Here is a 17,930-nt window from a genome sequence, read left to right on the forward strand (position 1 = left end):
CCTTGTAGTGAGGGGCCCAGAGCTGAGCATAAGATTCGAGGTGCGGCCTCACCAGCGGCACGGTCACTGCCCTTGTCCCGTTCACACCCTTGGCGGGGGGCGGTGGCGCCCCTCGCACCCCGCGGGCGGGGCCGGGGCGGGGCGGGCGGCGCTCGCTGAGGAGGCGGGCGGGAAGCTCCGGGACCGGCACACGGCCCGCGCCCCGCAGCGCTCCGGCCCGCGGCCGCCGGGGTGCGAGATGGCCGCAGAGGGGAGCCGCGGGGTGCTGGGGCTGTGGCTGCTGGCAGCGGCGGGGCTGTGCGGAGGGGTGGCGGCGGGCAAGTCTCCCAGCTGCCACGAAGTGCGGACGGCGTTCCAGCTGCGGCAGATCGGGCCCCTCAAGCTGGTCCCCGACGTGCCCACGGCCGGTCAGTACCGACACACCCTGGTGGGGGGTGCCGCGGGGTAACGGAGGGTTGGGGCCGGGAGGGAGCTGTTCCGGCCGGGCTTGCCTTAGTCTGCGCTCTCGGAGCGGCTGCGGGTCCTCCCCGAGTCCGGCGCCGCCGTCTGTGCGGAAAGAAGGGGCACCGTGGCTCCCTGCATCCAGAGGCGGCTTCCCTGCCGGGCGCAGGTAACGACGAGCTCGGTAGCTTTAGCACGCTTCTTGCTGAAGTAATTGCCCAAGACTCCGGAATGACTCCTCGGTTTGTGCGGGTATCGCTTACTGAGCGCCACCGTAAGCACCGGGCGTTTTTGCCCCGTCTTTAAGACTGGTATGATCACTTTGCTAAGTACCTGAAGCAGAGGCTTTCTCCTGTGAAGGATTCCCTTCTTAAAAGGCAAATTGGTAACCGGCTTGTTAAGGAGAGCTTGTGCTGCTGAGTAGGGGTAGGGATCCTCAGGCAGGTTGGTGGTGAGTACATTGTGGCTTCTGAATTAGGAAAAGTTATCTTGCAGATGAATTCAGGAAGGTTGCCTTAAGAAAAGGCAGAGGAGCACAGCCAGCAGAGCTCAGCTTTTGCTTGGTTAGAGTAGCGGGTCTGCAGTACTTGTGAAAGTTGGTTAGCAGAGTGGTGCTCCTTTTTGCCTTTTCATACAGTTCCTGAGCAGTGCATGACAGCAAGGAAATGGGAAAGTAACACACATAGAATAAGAGATTACTTTTTATTTGCGTGTTTTACAATTACCTTGTAGAATTCATTCATAAGGGCATAAAGTACATCATAATGTCAAAAAAATGTTTAAACTCTTAGGAATGACCCTGTATCTAGATAATGAAGTCACATCCGTGAGTCTTACACATTCTAAGAAAATGCTTACAAGAGCCAGAATAAAAACCCCAAAGACTCTTGATACCCTAAACCAGTCTCTAGCACAATTGCCTGTAGGTGTGTGGTGGTATAAATGTCAACTTGGGTTATAGCTTTATTATTTTTTCACTTTTTTTTTTGTTTTCGTAAAGCAGTTCAGCTCAAAGCCTGTGGAGTTTGATGGAAAGGCTTATCTGTAATGAGTTTTGGATGTGTTTTCTGGCACAGGTTTCTGTCTTGGGGACTAGATTTGATAGGCCATTGGGCAGATCTCTTAGGGCAACTTTTATGGTTGTAAACGATTGTGCTGTGCTGGTGATCTTTACCTTCGCTGTGGATAAAGTAGAGATGGCACATGGCTATAAAGTTGTCCATGAGCAAGTGGTCATTCCTCATTTGACAGCAAAAAGATTTGCAGGATGGGCATTCTGAAGCTTGAAGTATGGTGCTGTTCTGCTGATAGAGGCATCCGGTCACACTTGCCTTTGAGAGCTGGATGTGAAAGCTAGTGAAAAAAGAGGTAAACCTTATTTTTTTTCCAGCCATTTTGATGCATGCTGAACTCTGTTTCCTGAGCACTTTATGGAAGAAGTTCCTCAAAATGTAACTAAATAGTTTCATGTTTTCTGTAAAGCTCTAGTGCTCTAGATGAAACCTGGGGAGAACTGTGTGCTTCTGGAAGGCGAGTTTAGATGCTGTGATGCTTCAGAGAGGTTTCAATGTATTTTTGTGTCATATTGAACTTTCCTATTGAATAACAAGCTCTCAGAAAATAAATAGCAGGAAAGGGGGTGAGGGAGGGTAATGCACTTGTAAATTTTAGCTCACAAGGGTTTCTTTTGAAGAGATTGATTGGAGCAGTGAAGAGCTGAGGTAAAGTGGTGCAGATTGATCTTCCCTGTTCGCTAGGTATACTCAGCCTCCACCAAAGCTTGTGTGTTAATGTACCTTGCAAAGGCAGTAATGCCTCCTGCCTTGTGCTCTCTTTTAATTAAATACTCAAGTGTTTTCCAGTGTTTTCATCTGGCAGCTATTATCAGTGAGTGTATCTCAACACACCTCTTTCCACACACATTTCTTTCTCTCTAGGACATTGAGGCTTATTTGTTATGTATTATAACAACACACAAGTGTTGAAACATCTCCCCTGAAGACAGTTGTCAGTTAAAGTGGAAGAGGAGAAGAGTGGTGGGCAGCTGGGGTGACACTGGGGAGCAGTGTGCTTAGCTGAATCTAGTGTGGGATGAAGCCTGTGGAGAGCGTCCTGTGCTTGGGTCGGGGCAATCCCCAGCACAACTAAAGGCTGGGTGGAGAATGGGTGCAGAGCAGCCCCTAAGGAGAAGGACTTGGGGTGTTGAGTGATGAGAAGCTCAACATGACTTAGCAATGTGCACTTGAGCCCAGAAACCACCCGTGTTGGACGGGGCTTGGAGCAACCTACCCTAGTGGAAGGTGTCACTGCCCATGGCAGGGGGGTTGGAACTTGATGAGCGTTAAGGTCCTTTCCAAGCCAAACCAGTCTGTGATTCTAACTTCATGGGCCAGACCTGCACTGCACTGAAGTGCTCCTCAATTACCTGGATGTTGGTTCTAGCTTGTTTTCTCTCTCAAAAAAACCCCACCAAAAACCCAGCAGCAAAACCTTTGCAGTGTTCTTGTATGTTTATTAGATATTTTCATTCACAAAAGTGTTGAAAGCCCTTGGCTAACCTCAAGCCAGTATTTATAGGCTAATACAACAAATCTAACAGAGGTTTAAGTCGGGACCTGCCAGCTTTTTGTATAAAATGTAGTGACAAGTGAAGGAGGAAGACTCCTAGGGAAAAGGTGCTTTTGTTCTTAAGGCGTGACATGAATCTAGCAGCAGCCTTTTTGGAAACTACCACTTTCGAAGTGACCTCTGAGAGGTGCTTAGGGCCCTCCTCTTAAATTCCTCTTCCATAGTTTCCTTCAAAAGGCATGAGAGATTGTTCCACACTGAAATCTAGTCCATTAATGAGTGCAGGATTAGGGAAGAAGAATGTTTTGAAGTGGGATGAATGAAAGGCCCAAACAACAGGTATTTTTGAGCAGCAAATCTCCCTGGGCCTCTGTAAGATATTCTCTTCCATTGGTGGGATCCGTGCTGTGATTTGGTAGCCTGCTTTTCTGGAACAAGCTGAATGTTTCAAGGGTAATTTGTTGCAAATAGATTGCTCAGGTAAAGGTACTGCTGCCTTGGCTGGGATTCAGAGGAAGGGGATTTTTGTGTCTCCCCCCAGACTGGAAAATGAGGTAATACGTTCCTGGTCTTGTACTTCGGTTAGCACAGGCTGAGCTGGGATGTTTTTGTAGGAGCTCCTTGGTTAACATTTTGATGATAAAGAATTATATGCTGTCTCCAAGGTTAAAAGGCTGTGTTAATCCTGCCAGAGGACTAAGCCTTTGGTTCCAGGGAGTCTAGATACCTCAAACCTGATGCGTACTGCCACGTGTGGTATTCCTCCCAGACATGGGGCTGCTGTTAGTGATACCCTGTGAGCCCTGGGTTAGATTACGGAGTAACTTCACACTGGCATGGACTGTTTTTAAAGTTTTGTTTATTCACAGCCTTTCCTGTGGCATGGAGCACAGTGGTGGCTGCCTGTCACTGCTTTCCAAACTCACAGTAGGAAATCCGAATGAGCACAAGTGGAGTCTGTGACTTGCCAGGTTCAGGCAGCGAACTGTAGCAGAACCAGAACAAAAGTAACCCTCTGGATTCCTTGGTAATCATGTAACCACATGCCCTCCCCGCTTATGTAGGCTCAGTTCTACCTCTTTTGGTTATGGACTAGTGCATAATCATCCAAACCGAAGTCTGTAAGTATATGATAAATAGAGATAGAATAATTGGGCTGATTTCTGGTAAGCAAGGAAAATGTCATTTGTGAAGAGATTCTAGGAACTCTTTGACTTCTAAATAATCATTTTGGTGAGGACCCCCAAAAGAGTTATTTGATTATCTTGCTGCTCTACTGTTTTACAAAAAGCACAGAATCTGCTCAGATTGTGCTCAGGGACATACTTCTGAAGGGCAGATTTTGTCCTGTTAACAGCTTCTTTATTCTCTCCTGTCATCCTGCATATTAAATCAGCTTGAGTGTTCATTTCCATCTGTATGAATGGGATGTCCCATAGCAGAGCTGGACATGCATTAACAATTTCTACATTAACACTATTTTATTTTCTGAATAGTGGCAAGGAAGTCCTAGATTCCTACCAGAAAGTCCTTGCTGCATGTGATGCATGCATTAGACTGGATCTCTTCCCATCTCAGCCTGTGGCAAAGTTTCCGTTGTGTTGAGAAAGGAGCATGAGCAAGATCCCTTTTTGAAAGTATCGGAGAATATCTATTACACTAGCCATTTTATTATGAGATGGGTCATGCCACACTGTTTTCCTGTTTTTCTCTTTTATTGCCACTCGGCTCTTTATTTCTATCATCTTAATGAGAACACTGTAATTCCCCTGGTGAAGGTGCAGTGCTGAAACACATTTTGCTCGCAGCAGCGGTCTGTCAGAGTCACTCATAAAAAAGGCTGGCAGTTACCTTGGTTTCTGGTGAACTGGAAGCTGAACCTGAAATCTGTCCTTCCTTGACTTTTCTCATCCAGAGGCAGTCCCAAGAAGGAAGCAAGCTTTCCAGAGCAGTCAGGGGCTGTAGTCAGCACTCGCTGTGATGGCAGTTCTGAGCAGAGGAAAAACTATGCTTTTGCATCCTGCAGCTCCTCTGGAGGGAAGGATGTGTCCTTTGTTAGTCTTCTAGGGATTTTACAGCAATGTTCAGCCTCAGACTGTCACAGCGAGTGTTAACCTAAAGCTGGTGATGACTGTGGATGTAGGCAAGACTCTTCCCATGCCTTCTATGTCTGTTTGACGCAGGACCAGCTGCCCACTCTAATGCTCTCCTGGGAGTAATCTATAGGCAAAAAATATGTTTAAACTTACTTAGTGTGCCATAAAGATGAAATTGCTGTTCTACTGCCAGATGGCAATCTACAGTTCTCCTGTGTGGGAGCCTCAGAAGAAGCACGGTCCCTCAGTGACTTGCATGAGCACTTGGTCCAGGTAAGAAGACTGGCTTAGTTACTCAGATCAGCATTTCCTGTAAGTTTCTTAGGAAGGAATCCAAGAGCCAGCATGGAACCTGCTGTCCCCCAACACCTATCTTGTTATCAAACTGAGTCAAGGGAAAGAGCTAAGTAATCCTATAGTTCACATGGTCTATTCAGTCCCTCAAAAATCTTGCTGAAAAGACTATGTATTTTATAGTCTGTTTATTTTTGTCAGTGGTGATTCTGGTGGTGAACTGGATCTCAGGCTAGAGAGGGAGCTTAGTAAGCAATGACCCATCCTTAAAATACTGGTGGCTCCCAAGAGCTTCCTCTATAGCACCTTATGTACTACTGAAGTTTTGCCATCAGACTGTAATTGGAAAGTAATAGAAAAATATCCGCCCCCCCCCCCCCCCCCGCAGTATTGCGGGGCTGAGCAGTCAGTTCATAACCAAAGGGCAGTACTAATGAAAAGGCATTAGTGTGATAAGTGGTAACAAAGCTGGCATGATGATAATCACTGTATAAATCACTAAAATACATCAAAATGAGGAAAAGCTTTTATAAAGATCAATCATGACAATTAGCATGAACCTGAGGATCTGTAAAAAGCAAGGATATATGTAAAATGCACCGTGGGCAGTAAAATGGGTTTCTTAAAAATGCTTTTGCTTTTAGATGGCATAAAACTAGAGCTGTAGGTCCAAGTATTGCAGTCTTTGTAATTTAATCTTTCTCCCATGAAAGCACAAAATGACATGATAAAGTGGCATATGTTTAATAATGCTTCCAATACATACTCATCACCAGTTCAGAGCACAGCATCTGCTTCTAGGCAGAAATAGGAATTTTGGTGGGTCAGAATTGGCTTTCAAACAGCAGCCAAGCCCATGACACAGAATTTATACTTAGCCTCTCAATCTCTGTCAATATGATTAGGTGTAACTACTTAATATGCTAGAATCATCCTGATGACTCCAAAAAGGTATTTACTGACAGTTGTTTCATTCACATTAGGGTAACTTCTGAGGGTCAGTGGATGAAATGAGGCACCTACTTAACATTTAAAGATCTATCTTCTGAAGGATAAAAAAAGATAGGGAAGAAAGTCTGTTTCGCTCTTTTACCAAGCATCTAAGACTTAAAGAAAATAAGTCAATATATTATTTGATAGAAAACTGCAAAATATTTCCGCACAGTAACTTGCTCTGTTTGGATCTACAAAAGTAACCTGAGCCCCAAGCAATGAGCTGGGCCCACAGCATTATGTAGTACAGACTTAGGAGAAAAAGGATTTTTCCTCCTTTTATGTGACCTGGGTGTGCTAGGAAGGCTATGTATGGTGAGTTGAATGTGACTGGACACCAGATGCCCACCGAAGCTGCTCTATCGCACCCCCCACACACACCTGAGAGAAAACGTAAAAAAAGGCTCTTGGGTCAAGGTAAGGGTAAGGGAGAGATCACTGGCCAATTCACTGTAATGGGCGAAACAGACTTGCCTTGGGGAAATAAGTTTAATTTATTATCAGTATAATGAGAAATAAAACCAAACCTTAAACTCCTTCCCCTCACCCCTCACTTCTTTCTGGGCTTAACTTTACTCCCAGTTTCTCTACCTCCTCCCCCTCAGCAGTGCAGGAGGACAAGGAATGGGAGTTATGGTCTGTTCATCACAAGTTGTCTGTCCTGCGCAGTAGCTTTTCTCCCCTTGTTAAATACGTTATCCCAGAGGCCCATGGTGGGTCCAGCTTGGAGCTGGCTGGCATTTGCCCTGTCTGACATGGGGAAAGCTTCTAGCAACTCCCCACAGTAGTGTCCCCCCTAACCCTCAAAACCTTGCAATGCAAACCCAATACACTGTGTATGGCCTGGAGCAGCCGCAGTCTGGACAGGGAACTGACCTGTGTTGTGTCTGAGAAAGGGCAGTAGGACTGTGCGTCCAACTGCTCTATCTGTTAGGAAGATGGCATGTGTCCATAATGGTCTTCATTATGGCTGCATTTTGTCTGTGTCAAAAGCTAAATATTTTCTGTAGCAGTAATGATACTTAGAGTTAACCCTTTGTGTCTGAACTGCTTTAGTGACACTGGTCCTTATAACCACCCTGCAGATCAAAGTAAGGACAATATCTGTATCCCCATTTTTAGGATGTCAAATGCAACTCAAGTGGCTGAGGAGATTTTACCAGTTCCATGTTGACTCTTGAAGTCTAATGTTATCTGATGGCAAGTAAACCTTCATAGCTCAGAAATGCAGGGTAAGCAGTTCAACCACTCCATGGTTTTCTTAAGCAGGGACTTAAGCTGCTTCTTGTTGTGTTTACTTTTGAGGTGAGAGCTTTCTGCATTTCTATAGTAGGGTAACACTCAAAGGCTCACTCTGATTGAAGGTGGTCTCTTCTGTACAAGGTGCTGCACAGCCATGCCATGCTTTCCCTCACTTTCTTACAGATTAATTTTATGGAGTGCTTGACTGCCTTGGGCTTCCTTAGGGCTCTAAGGGCTGTTGTACACCACCAAGCACCTCAACAGTATTTAAGAAGTGATTTATGATGCAGCAACCCCAACCTTGCCTCTTATTATGGATAAGCCCTGTGCATATACTTTCAAGAGAATAAATCCATCTCTTTTACTCTTTCCAGTACATCAGTTTTAAAGGATAATTATTAATTGCCTTCTTAGTGTATTCATACATGCGTGATTAATGTGTAAAGTTTTTGCTTGTGAAATTTCAAGGCACTAGTTCAAAGAATACAGCAAGAGCTTAAGACAAGGTTTTCGCTCGTGTTTTGATAGCTAATGCATAGGAATAAAGAGCAACTGTAGCCGGGCAATTTCTAGTTGTAAAAAAGCTGTAAAAGACAGAAATTTTTTCCCCTAAAGTTGTCTTTAATCAGCCTTTCTCCTTGTTTCTTTTGATATGTCATTTTAAGCCTTCTTTATATGATGGTGCCATACTGTGCCTTTCTCTGTTTTTCCTGAGTTTCAGTTAATAATGATGATTAAATGTATGTATGTATTTGAAGTATATATATATGATTTTTGGTCTTCTAATGGCTTCTTGCTTCCGGGGATTATGGTCTTTCCCTCTCAAGAGTTCTTCCATCTCATGGGGGATGTGGTAATTGTTGTGGAGGGCCATCCTTCTTCCAGGAGCTCGTTTCTGTCATAGAGCCCCTGCTTTGCTGCACAGACCACTGTCAAGTCCTTTAAAAACAAATGAGAGACAAATTTCAGAGCGCCATGTTCCAAACTTGACAATATCGGATAGGTCATGGTAGCTTTGTTTGGCAGCTAGTTAAATTGGATACTTCAGCACATCCCTAGATGTTAATGGTTAAATGTATTCATTGTTCCAACAAGGGCCCTATTCATAAGGAGACTATTCTCTGCTCATTACGCATGCATAATTCCCATTAATGCTACTGAGGGTTAAGTGTGGATAGTGAGGGGGGAGAGTGAGGCTTATGTTTACACATCCATGTTTGCACTCAGAGAAGAGGTTTTGTAATACATGAGGAATGACCATAGATCTCTTAAATTTAATGATGTTTAAATTGTGTGAATGGGGGGACAAAGTAACACTTGCATATGTGACTACTACCTTGCATGCTGTACTTCATTAATGATAAGAAATATTACTCCAGTGCTGCTGTTATCTAATAATAGAGAGGTGTAGTTATGATAATATTTATATAGTTATAGAAGTATAGTTATATTGATAGTTTCTTTTCAAAGTAACTAAGTGCTTGGAAATGCAGGGTTCTTATTTGAGTGGCAAAATAATGACCTAGAATCTTTAACTTCAGGAGCGAAGTTTTGCCAACTTTTGACTTGTGTTAATGGGGGTGATAAGATTTTGTGATTTATTATACAATATGGGTATTTTCCATAGAAACCCCTCAGATTAAGATTCCTCACTTTTTAGGTGCACTTCAAAGTCATGTAAAAGCTATAAAGAAGCTAAGCATTGCCTAAGAAATCTTTTCAAGCTCCAGAAAGTGCTTGAACTACTGAGGGTTTTGAAGTGCTCTAATCTCTGACATGGGTGACGTGCTAGGCTGGCACTTTTTTGTTTTGTCACAAATCATCCATGCACATAGTGCAAAGGGACCCTGACAAAGTCATTTCACTTTTGAAAAGGGCTGCTTCTTTTTTTTTCCATACCATTCTGTCTCCCATTCACATCTACATGTTTGCTTCCACTTTGTTCAGGTCTAAGTAGCAGGGCATTTGCATAGTCTTCCTTTTGTTCTCAGTAAATATGGAGTAAAATGAGCAAGATCCGTGCTGTGAAATTAAAGCCCTGCTCCTGAGAGTTCTTAAGGACTAAATCCTCACAAAAGGTACAGCAACATAGTGCCGAAGGAGCTAGTGTCCAGAACAGCTCACCCTGGGTGTTTCTGCTAGGAAATGTGAATGAAGGGAGAGAAAACTGGGGAAAACTGGGTATAATTAGAAAAATACACTGCTGAGAGCTGCTGAAAGAATAGAATAACAGAAAATGGTATTGGAATGGACCAGAAGTGATCATCTGGTCTGTTTCTGCTGCTTGTAATCAGGATAAGCTGTGTTTAAACCAGTGATAGAAGATCACAACCTTTTTAGCCTATTTATTCCAGTGCTTCATTACCTTACTGCTTTGGGGTTTTTCCTATTGCAAAGCATAACTTGCTAAAATACAGGCCTTTTCCTGCACATCCTATTCTTAACACCTTTCTTTTTGCAGTAACATTTATGTGTGTGGCTCCGGCTTGTTCTGCTCTGAAACAGTGCTCTATGCATTTGCACTGGTGACAGATGCAAGTGAATTCAGCCTAAGGTTGGGACACAAGCACCCGAAATGAATGAATTTAATTCAATATGTGGTGACTCATTAAGCATCATGACTTCATTTGGTGTCTAAGCCCAAATAACACCTTTCATCCTCCTTTGTGAACTGTACATTATTGTGAAGAAGGAATTGGGTAATAGTTGTATATAGCACAGGGATATCAAATTCCACCCTCATTAAAGCAATATAACTAATTCACAGATTTGCCATGTAATGGTAGAGGAGAGCATGCAGAAAAAAGCACTTTTTAAGTAATCAAACTCTCGACAGCAGTGATGTTCAGAGTTGCTAGTGGAAAACTGCAGTGTTGTAGCATAGCAGCATAGAGATACCTAAAGACATGAGGTTCACATGAAGTGGGATGTCTCAGAGCTGGAAGGAGTCCCTGCCTGGGGTTGGAACTAGATGAGCTTTAAGGTCCCCTCCAACCCAAACCATTTTGTGATTCTATAATCTCAGATTTTCCAGGTACAGAGTAGCTCTGGCCCTTAACCCTGTGTTCTTCAATGCGTAACACCTTTGGGGTGTCAATTCTTGAGCAATGTTTTATTGTCCCCTAATGATGTAGGGAAGTTATTCTTGCTTTGTGGCTGAAAAAAGGCTCAAATGTCAGGTTTATGTACGCTTACATCTCCAGGTAGATTTAGTCTTGTTCCTCCAGCATTCTTCAAATAGCTACAGTCCAATACTCTGCTGTGAACAGTGAAGCCATACCTGGCATGATGCTGTGCTTGAATTTAGACCATTCTCTGCTGCTTCTGGATGGGAGCTTGTGTCTTGCAACTCCAGAGCATGTATGTCTGTCTGTGAAATGTTATATGGCTCTACTCCATGTGGCTTGTCCAGGGAGTCTCTCAGGGTATGAAATCTCAAACCCTTGCAGCACAAGATGAACCATTTATTCAAAAGCGCTGAACAGCACGTGCTTGTCAAGTTACCTTACATTTTCACATGGACAGTTGAAAGGAGAGGTGTAGTCAATCTGAAGGCAGGAGAACAAAGCATATGTAGAAACCCCACTCACTTCCCAAAACACAGTAGGGTTTTTGAAAAAAGAGGTTGAAACCCTTTATCTCAAAGAAAGGCTTTCAAGTGCCTGCTACAGGGAAGACTTTCGTCTCCTGATCTTAGTTTTGAAGCCTGCGAAAAAATACCTGTTACCATGCGGAGCAGCCCAAAGTTTTATTTGGCTCAAGTACTGCACTTTCAGTTTCAAGCTGCAGTAATCAAATTGCCTCTTCCTAACCTGCTTTGTCCTAGATACATCAGGAAATACAAACGTTTGCCTTCCCCAAAAGGCAGCTGTGATTTGGCTATACCTGGTTGTGATCTGAAGCTCCCCCTTCTGCTGATCACAGACCTGTTGTACTCTTTGGCCTTCTGTGATAGAAATAAACCCCAACTGTGATGAAAAGTATCGATGTCATTTGTTGGCAGGACTGTCGGCATAGATTTGGGAAGTTGACTCTAAAGTCACTGTCACAGGTGCCAAAGCACTAGTGGAGTAGCAAGGACTGAATAAGGCCAGCTTGTGTCAGTTTGGCTGCAATCCTCATCCCAGCTTCCTTTCTAACTGCCTGCCTCAGGCCTTCCCAAATGTGGACTGACTGCAGCCGGTGCTGCCTGCCAGTGTGTAGAGCTGGCTTCAAACAGCCATGTGACATGGTGGACTGCTCTGTCCATCTTGAATGGTTAGCTCTGAAGCATCAGTATGCTCTTAGTTTTGAATGGAATAACAAAAGCAAGTACTGTAAACGGTGCCTTGTTTTAGTGATGTAAGGGAAGAAACATGATTTCTTAATTTATACAGTAGGTACATAGTAGCAAAAGCAAAAATAGGCTCTAGGAGAACACTGAACACACAGCAAAGATAGTCTCCACTAAGAATTGCTTGCAGTCTAAGGAAACAAAGGAAAAGTAAGTATCCTTCTTGTACATTTGGGAAACCAAGTATGGAGGCTATGGGACTCACCTAATGTCAAACATACAGTTTAGTATCGCCAAACCTTAGAGCCCATCGAAGGTTTCCACACTGGTTTTCAAAAGTTTTTAGTCTATGTTCTTGGCTTAAAGGATTTCGGAACATCTTCCAATGGATCCTACCTCTCCTCAGTTTTTTTGGGAAGCTGCATTTGTTAAAAAAATCCATTATCCTGGTTCAAGATGTCCCAGCAAGATACAGGCCTCCCTGCTGAACATTATGTGCTAAGCATCACGGGATGCATCATGTTGTGATGAGCTCTGCTGCTTTCCAGCTCAGGAGGTATGGCTGGTACCCAGAAATCAGGGAATGTTGCCTTCAGGTGGGATTTCATGGTGAACCTTCTTTAATCTTCTTTCCTCTTTTCTGCTGCACTGGGCAAAGCACCAGGTAGCATCTGCTCCTGGTACAAGCAGAATATTGTCCATGGTCTAGGTGGGCAAAACAAAACAAAAACAAATGAGGAAGGGCAGAAAGCCATTCCCACTCCTCACTTGAGAAGAACCATGTGTGTTAGTGGAAATACTGTCATAGCCCTTCGTTTCATGGGGTCTAGGTTAGCTTGCTAATGGGTCTCTGCTGCTTTTTGGACCATTTAATAGTGTCACCAGTTCCTTGATGTGTTTAGGGTTTTGACCTTCCATTGATTTTAACCGAATGTATGCAGTTAAAAATCAGAAGTACTTGTCTGAAATCAAGTGCGTGTCGCTCTAAGGTAATGAAAGTGTTCCTAAATTCTTTGTAGGTTCATTTTTCTGTTAGTTTTGACTTTCTTATCATGAGAAGTTGTCTGGGCTTTCCGGGCTGTGCTCTTGGAACAGATTTCACTTGAGAGAGTGACCCAAAGCCCATTGAGTTCAGAGCTAACTAAATCCCCACAGCAGTGTGAAGCACAGCACAGGGTTGCGTCTTCAACTACAGTTGAATTTTTGTATGACTGTTGATGCCATTGGGTGTCTCCATTGACATCAGCAGTGCTGAACAAAGCCCTTTAGTACTACATACCTTGCCTTTTTCCTGCCCTGTGTGCAAAATATTGCTCACTTGCTCTAACATGGAAGAAGTGATTTAAGTATAAATCTGATTCAGCCTAGACCATCAGAAACAAGCTACTGGCCTCTTTTATGTGATCTGTGGGCCTCTCAGCTGGCACTTCTGGGGTGTGATACATGGTGGTTGTTACAGGCTGTTGTCTTTACCCTTAAGTATTGTTCATTGGTCTGAGACAGCGTTTGCACATTTTGGTGCTTCTGCATGCTCACGCTGAGTATTCCTTTCTAGTTACTGTCATGTACACTGGGCTCTTACCTCTTTTGCTTGCCGTGGGTTGCCTTCCAATACCCATGGGTCTGATTTGTAGCAACAAACTCTAGTTTTACATCAGCATCACTGCTCTTGACAGCAGTGGCATTATCTGCATAAGGAACTGAAGAAAGGGAACAAGATGCAGAGACTTTGTGATCTGTAATCTCTTTTAATTAATGACTGTGTCATGCATGATGAAGTTGAAGAATTGGCCCTACTGTGGGGTGCCTTGCTAGTAATGAGTTACTTAGTTTTGGTTCAGTTCTGTAAATGACCGCTATTCTTGCGTGTAAATAGCATCAAGAGCTTGCTGTGTTTTTCTTCCCATTTTTTTGGATATTTCAAACAGGGTTTTAGAGTTTTCCCCATTCTTCTCCCTAAAAATAAAAAAATAAAATGGAAGGTGGAGTGGAATCCTAAAAAAATTACTTCAAATGTTGGGAAGAACTCTGATAGAAACTGTCCACTGTAAGCCTGTGTCAAACTTAACTTTTTTGCATGATTTGAGAATGAGAAATGGCCAAACTGGTCAAAAGCAGATTTGCACTGAAAAATTAAAACTTCAAGGAAGACTGATACATCTTTTTAAAGGAAAGAACATATTGTCTGAGCACTTGGCTTCATGTACTGCTTTCAAGTGAAATGGCAGAGTTGGAAGTATTCAAATCTTAGAGTTAGAACGGAGGGTGGTAGTATTGTTTCTCACTCCTCCAATACTGTTCTTGCCATTTCCCCTTCTGAGGCTGTGGCCCAAATATCTTCCAGTTGCTTGGTTCCTTCAGATTCTTTGCTTTTATTTGTTCCTCCAGTCTTTTCTTTCAGATTTTTATGTTGACAGATAAAAAGAATAGGAAATACAATTGAATATGGACAAATCACTATCTTTGAGATTGTCTGTGCTATGGATCTTACCAGAGCAGGTGAGGCGTAGTAGGAAGCAGTTCCTAGGGAAAAAGAAGTCATCTATCATTGGTAAAACTCTTGATGTTAACATCTGAATTATTATTAGGCTTCAAGTTGAGATCAATGAGGCAATTCACACCTCTCAAAGCTATTGTATTTCATCCTCTGTAGATGGGCAGCCTTGTATTGATTTGCATTTGAACAGTATAGGGCTAGAAACCTCCATCCTTCATTTGAAAACAATGTCAGTTTTGCTCTGAACACTATTATCTAGAGTGCCATATGCCCATGTTTCAGTTTAGACTTTCCACCATATGTGGTTTCTGTGGCACATTCCTCAAGTACTGTAAGGCAGAACTCCTTGGCAGTGAAACGTCTTTAATTGTAGGTGCTTTGCAGACAAGTTACAGGATTTTCCATTCCTGTGTACATGTTCCCTCCATTCTTATTATTCCAGTGTAGTCAGTGTTCTGTTCCTTTGATCTACGCACAAGCCAGGTTCTATGGGGTACAAGTCGAGGTGGCAAAGCTCTTATGTAAAGGCATGCAGTAACCAGTGGTGTAGGGCAGAAGGTGGTTTGGAAATTAGGCCAAAAACTGGAATACAACAGCAGGGAGAACCAAGCAAGCAACAGAAGGAAGTGGGGAAAGCTCAGACAAAAAGAACAACAGGCCTATCAACACCCTGTCATGCAGATGCTGCCCTTAAGACCTGTGTATTTTGGAGAGTTCCTACTCTGGAAGCTGATCAGGGCCAGTGCTTGATGGTCTCCAGCTCTCCCACAGCCTGTGGTACTTGCTGGTGCTGCCAACTCTCTGGAGTCATGACATCTATTTGATTCTTACTGTTCCACTTTCTTACCCATTCAGGGTTTCCACCCTCCTTGAATTTGCTGGCATCATTCCTGTGTAGTCAAAATAGTTCTTCCATTTTGTGGTCCCCTAAGAAGCAGCCTGGGGAAAGCAGATAAGAAAGTCCTAGAGACAGAGAAATGATGCTGTTGGTGAGCTCTCTTCTGACGTTCACAGTTAGTGCTTTTTCTCTCATGTATGGGATGGCTTTGTTCCTTAACTTCAAGGAGGACTTCTCCCTTAAGGCTGTCTCCCTGTTGCTGATGGGCAGTGCACACACTAAGCGGAGGTGATTGCTGCAGCACCATGGGGTGTTGTCTGTCTCTGAGGTGAGAGTTGTGGCGCATAGCCTGAGTCTCATGGTCATGCAGTGTGCTCCTCAGCCACCACTGGTTCATTGTGCTCTTCTCTTATTTTTTTGTTGAAGAGAGCATTTTGCATTAAGATGAAAGAGAGAAACTAAAATTAGTATCAGAGTTATTAAAGACTTCAAGATAATACTAATCAGTTCTAATTTAATCTCAGCACCCAGGCGTATATAACACTGAAAACCTTTATTAGGTTTCTATAATTGTGTTAAAAGTAATACCCCCAGGCTGGTATTGAAGCAAATGAAATTGCCAAGCTCTGTACATGACAGTACTGACCTGATGGCACTGCTGGAGGAGCGGGTTTTGCTCTTTGTTTAATTCTCAGTGTTTTACATCAGGCTCCTTAACTGTCAGGGGCTTAGTGCTGTTTCTATTTAAGAATGCCTTCTGTGTCATTTTGGCTGTGGACCAACAAAACCTAATCTTAAGGCTCATCAGAGGAGATAGCAGGGTGGGGAAGCCCCAGGAGTGCAGTTCCAGTGGAGATATCTGTGTACTTCTCCAGGCTTTCTGGAGGAGGTGCATGTTCTTGTGGTGCCTTGGTTCAAAGGGGAGTGCTAGGCAGAGCACAGAGCTGTGTGTAGCTTCCTTGCCGGGACCAGCATGCAGGCAGCACAGAACACTTTGTATTCAAAACCCTTTTGGTACAGGTCTGACTTTTGCAAAAGGTTTTCAAACAGAAATTCAGAGGGGTGCTGTAAGAAGAAATGCTCCGAGTAACAGCAGCCTGGCCCTGAAGATGCTGAGTAATGTTTACAACCCCTCTGCTCTGACAACTATTTGCAAACTGACTTAGTTCCTCAGAAGTGTGTACTGTAACTTCACATGTGCTTTGTGGTGCCAGCTCAGAGAAGTGATCCTTCTTCCACTGCTGTTTCCCTGTGACAGAGCAAACATATGTTGATGGGGTGAATTGGATCGTGGAGACAATCCAAGTTAAAATTAGTCTGACCAAGAAGCTGATTTCAACCTGGGACAGCTTCTCTGGCAGATGAGAGCATGCCAGTGTGCAGCCCTCCTGCTGGTGCTTTAGCAGCCTGCTGGCTTATGCCAGTGTGCAGAGGTCTCACAGAATCACAGAATCCCGAGGGTTGGAAAGGACCTCAAAAGATCACCTAGTCCAACCCCCCTGCAAGAGCAGGGTAACCTAGAGTACATCACACAGGAACTTGTCCAGCCGGGCCTTGAGTATCTCCAACGTAGGAGACTCCACAACCCCCCTGAGCAACCTGTTCCAGTGCTCTGTCACTCTCACAGTAAAGAAGTTTTTCCTGATGTTCACATGGAACCTCTTATGCTCCAGTTTACACCCATTACCCCTTGTCCTATCACTGGACATCACTGAGAAAAGCCTAGCTCCATCATCCTAACACTCACCCTTTACATATTTGTAAACATTGATGAGGTCACCCCTCAGTCTCCTGTTCTCCAAGCTAAAGAGACCCAGCTCCCTCAGCCTCTCCTCATAAGGGAGGTGTTCCACTCCCTTAATCATCTTTGTGGCTCTGTGCTGGACTCTTTCAAACAATTCCCTGTGCTTCTTGAACTGAGGGGCCCAGAACTGGACACAATATTCCAGATGCGGCCTCACCAAGACAGAGTAGAGGGGGAGGAGAACCTCTCTTGACCTACTGACCACTCCCTTTCTAATACACCCTGGGATGCCATTGGCCTTCTTGGCCACAAGGGCACATTGCTGGCTCATGGTCATCCTCCCATCCACCAGGACCCCCAGGTCCCTTTCCCCTTCACTACTTTCCAGCAGGTCAACCCCCAACCTGTGCTGGTACATTGGGTTGTTCCTCCCCAGATGCAAGACTCTACACTTGCCCTTGTTGAATTTCATCAAGTTTCTCCCTGCCCAACTCTCCAGGCTGTCCAGGTCTCGCTGAATGGCAACACAGCCTTCTGGTGTGTCAGCCACTCCTCCCAGCTTAGTGTCATCAGTGAACTTGCTGACAGTACACTCAATTCCCTCATCCAGGTCATTGATGAAAATATTAAACAGCACTGGTCCCAGCACCGACCCCTGAGGGACTCCACCAGTCACAGACCTCCAGCTAGATTCTGCCCCATTGACCGCAACTCTCTGCCTTCTTCCTTTCAACCAGTTCTTGATCCACCTCACTACCTGATCATCAAGCCCACACTTCCTTAGCTTATCTATGAGGATGCTGTGGGAGACAGTATCAAATGCCTTACTGAAATCAAGGAAAACCACATCTACTGCTCTACCATCATCCATCCACCTAGTTACTTCCTCATAGAAGGCTATAAGGTTGGTCAAACATGACTTCCCCTTGGTAAAACCATGTTGG

General features: G+C 44.1%; 1 protein-coding gene across 1 annotated transcript in view; it reads left to right on the forward strand.

Moving 5' to 3' along the window:
* Nucleotides 1–238: 238 nt before the first annotated feature.
* Nucleotides 239–17,930, forward strand: part of LOC308223650 (glypican-5-like) — a gene marked incomplete at both ends in the record, with an annotated part of 348,155 nt that continues 330,463 nt past the window's right edge. Inside the window, one exon of the mRNA XM_080622975.1 lies at nt 239–407. Coding sequence (XP_080479101.1) covers nt 239–407 — 169 coding nt within the window. The remainder of the gene's footprint in view (nt 408–17,930) is intronic.

The sequence above is a fragment of the Psittacula echo genome (assembly GCF_963264785.1).
Source record: "Psittacula echo genome assembly, chromosome: 7".
Taxonomy (NCBI): domain Eukaryota; kingdom Metazoa; phylum Chordata; class Aves; order Psittaciformes; family Psittacidae; genus Psittacula; species Psittacula echo.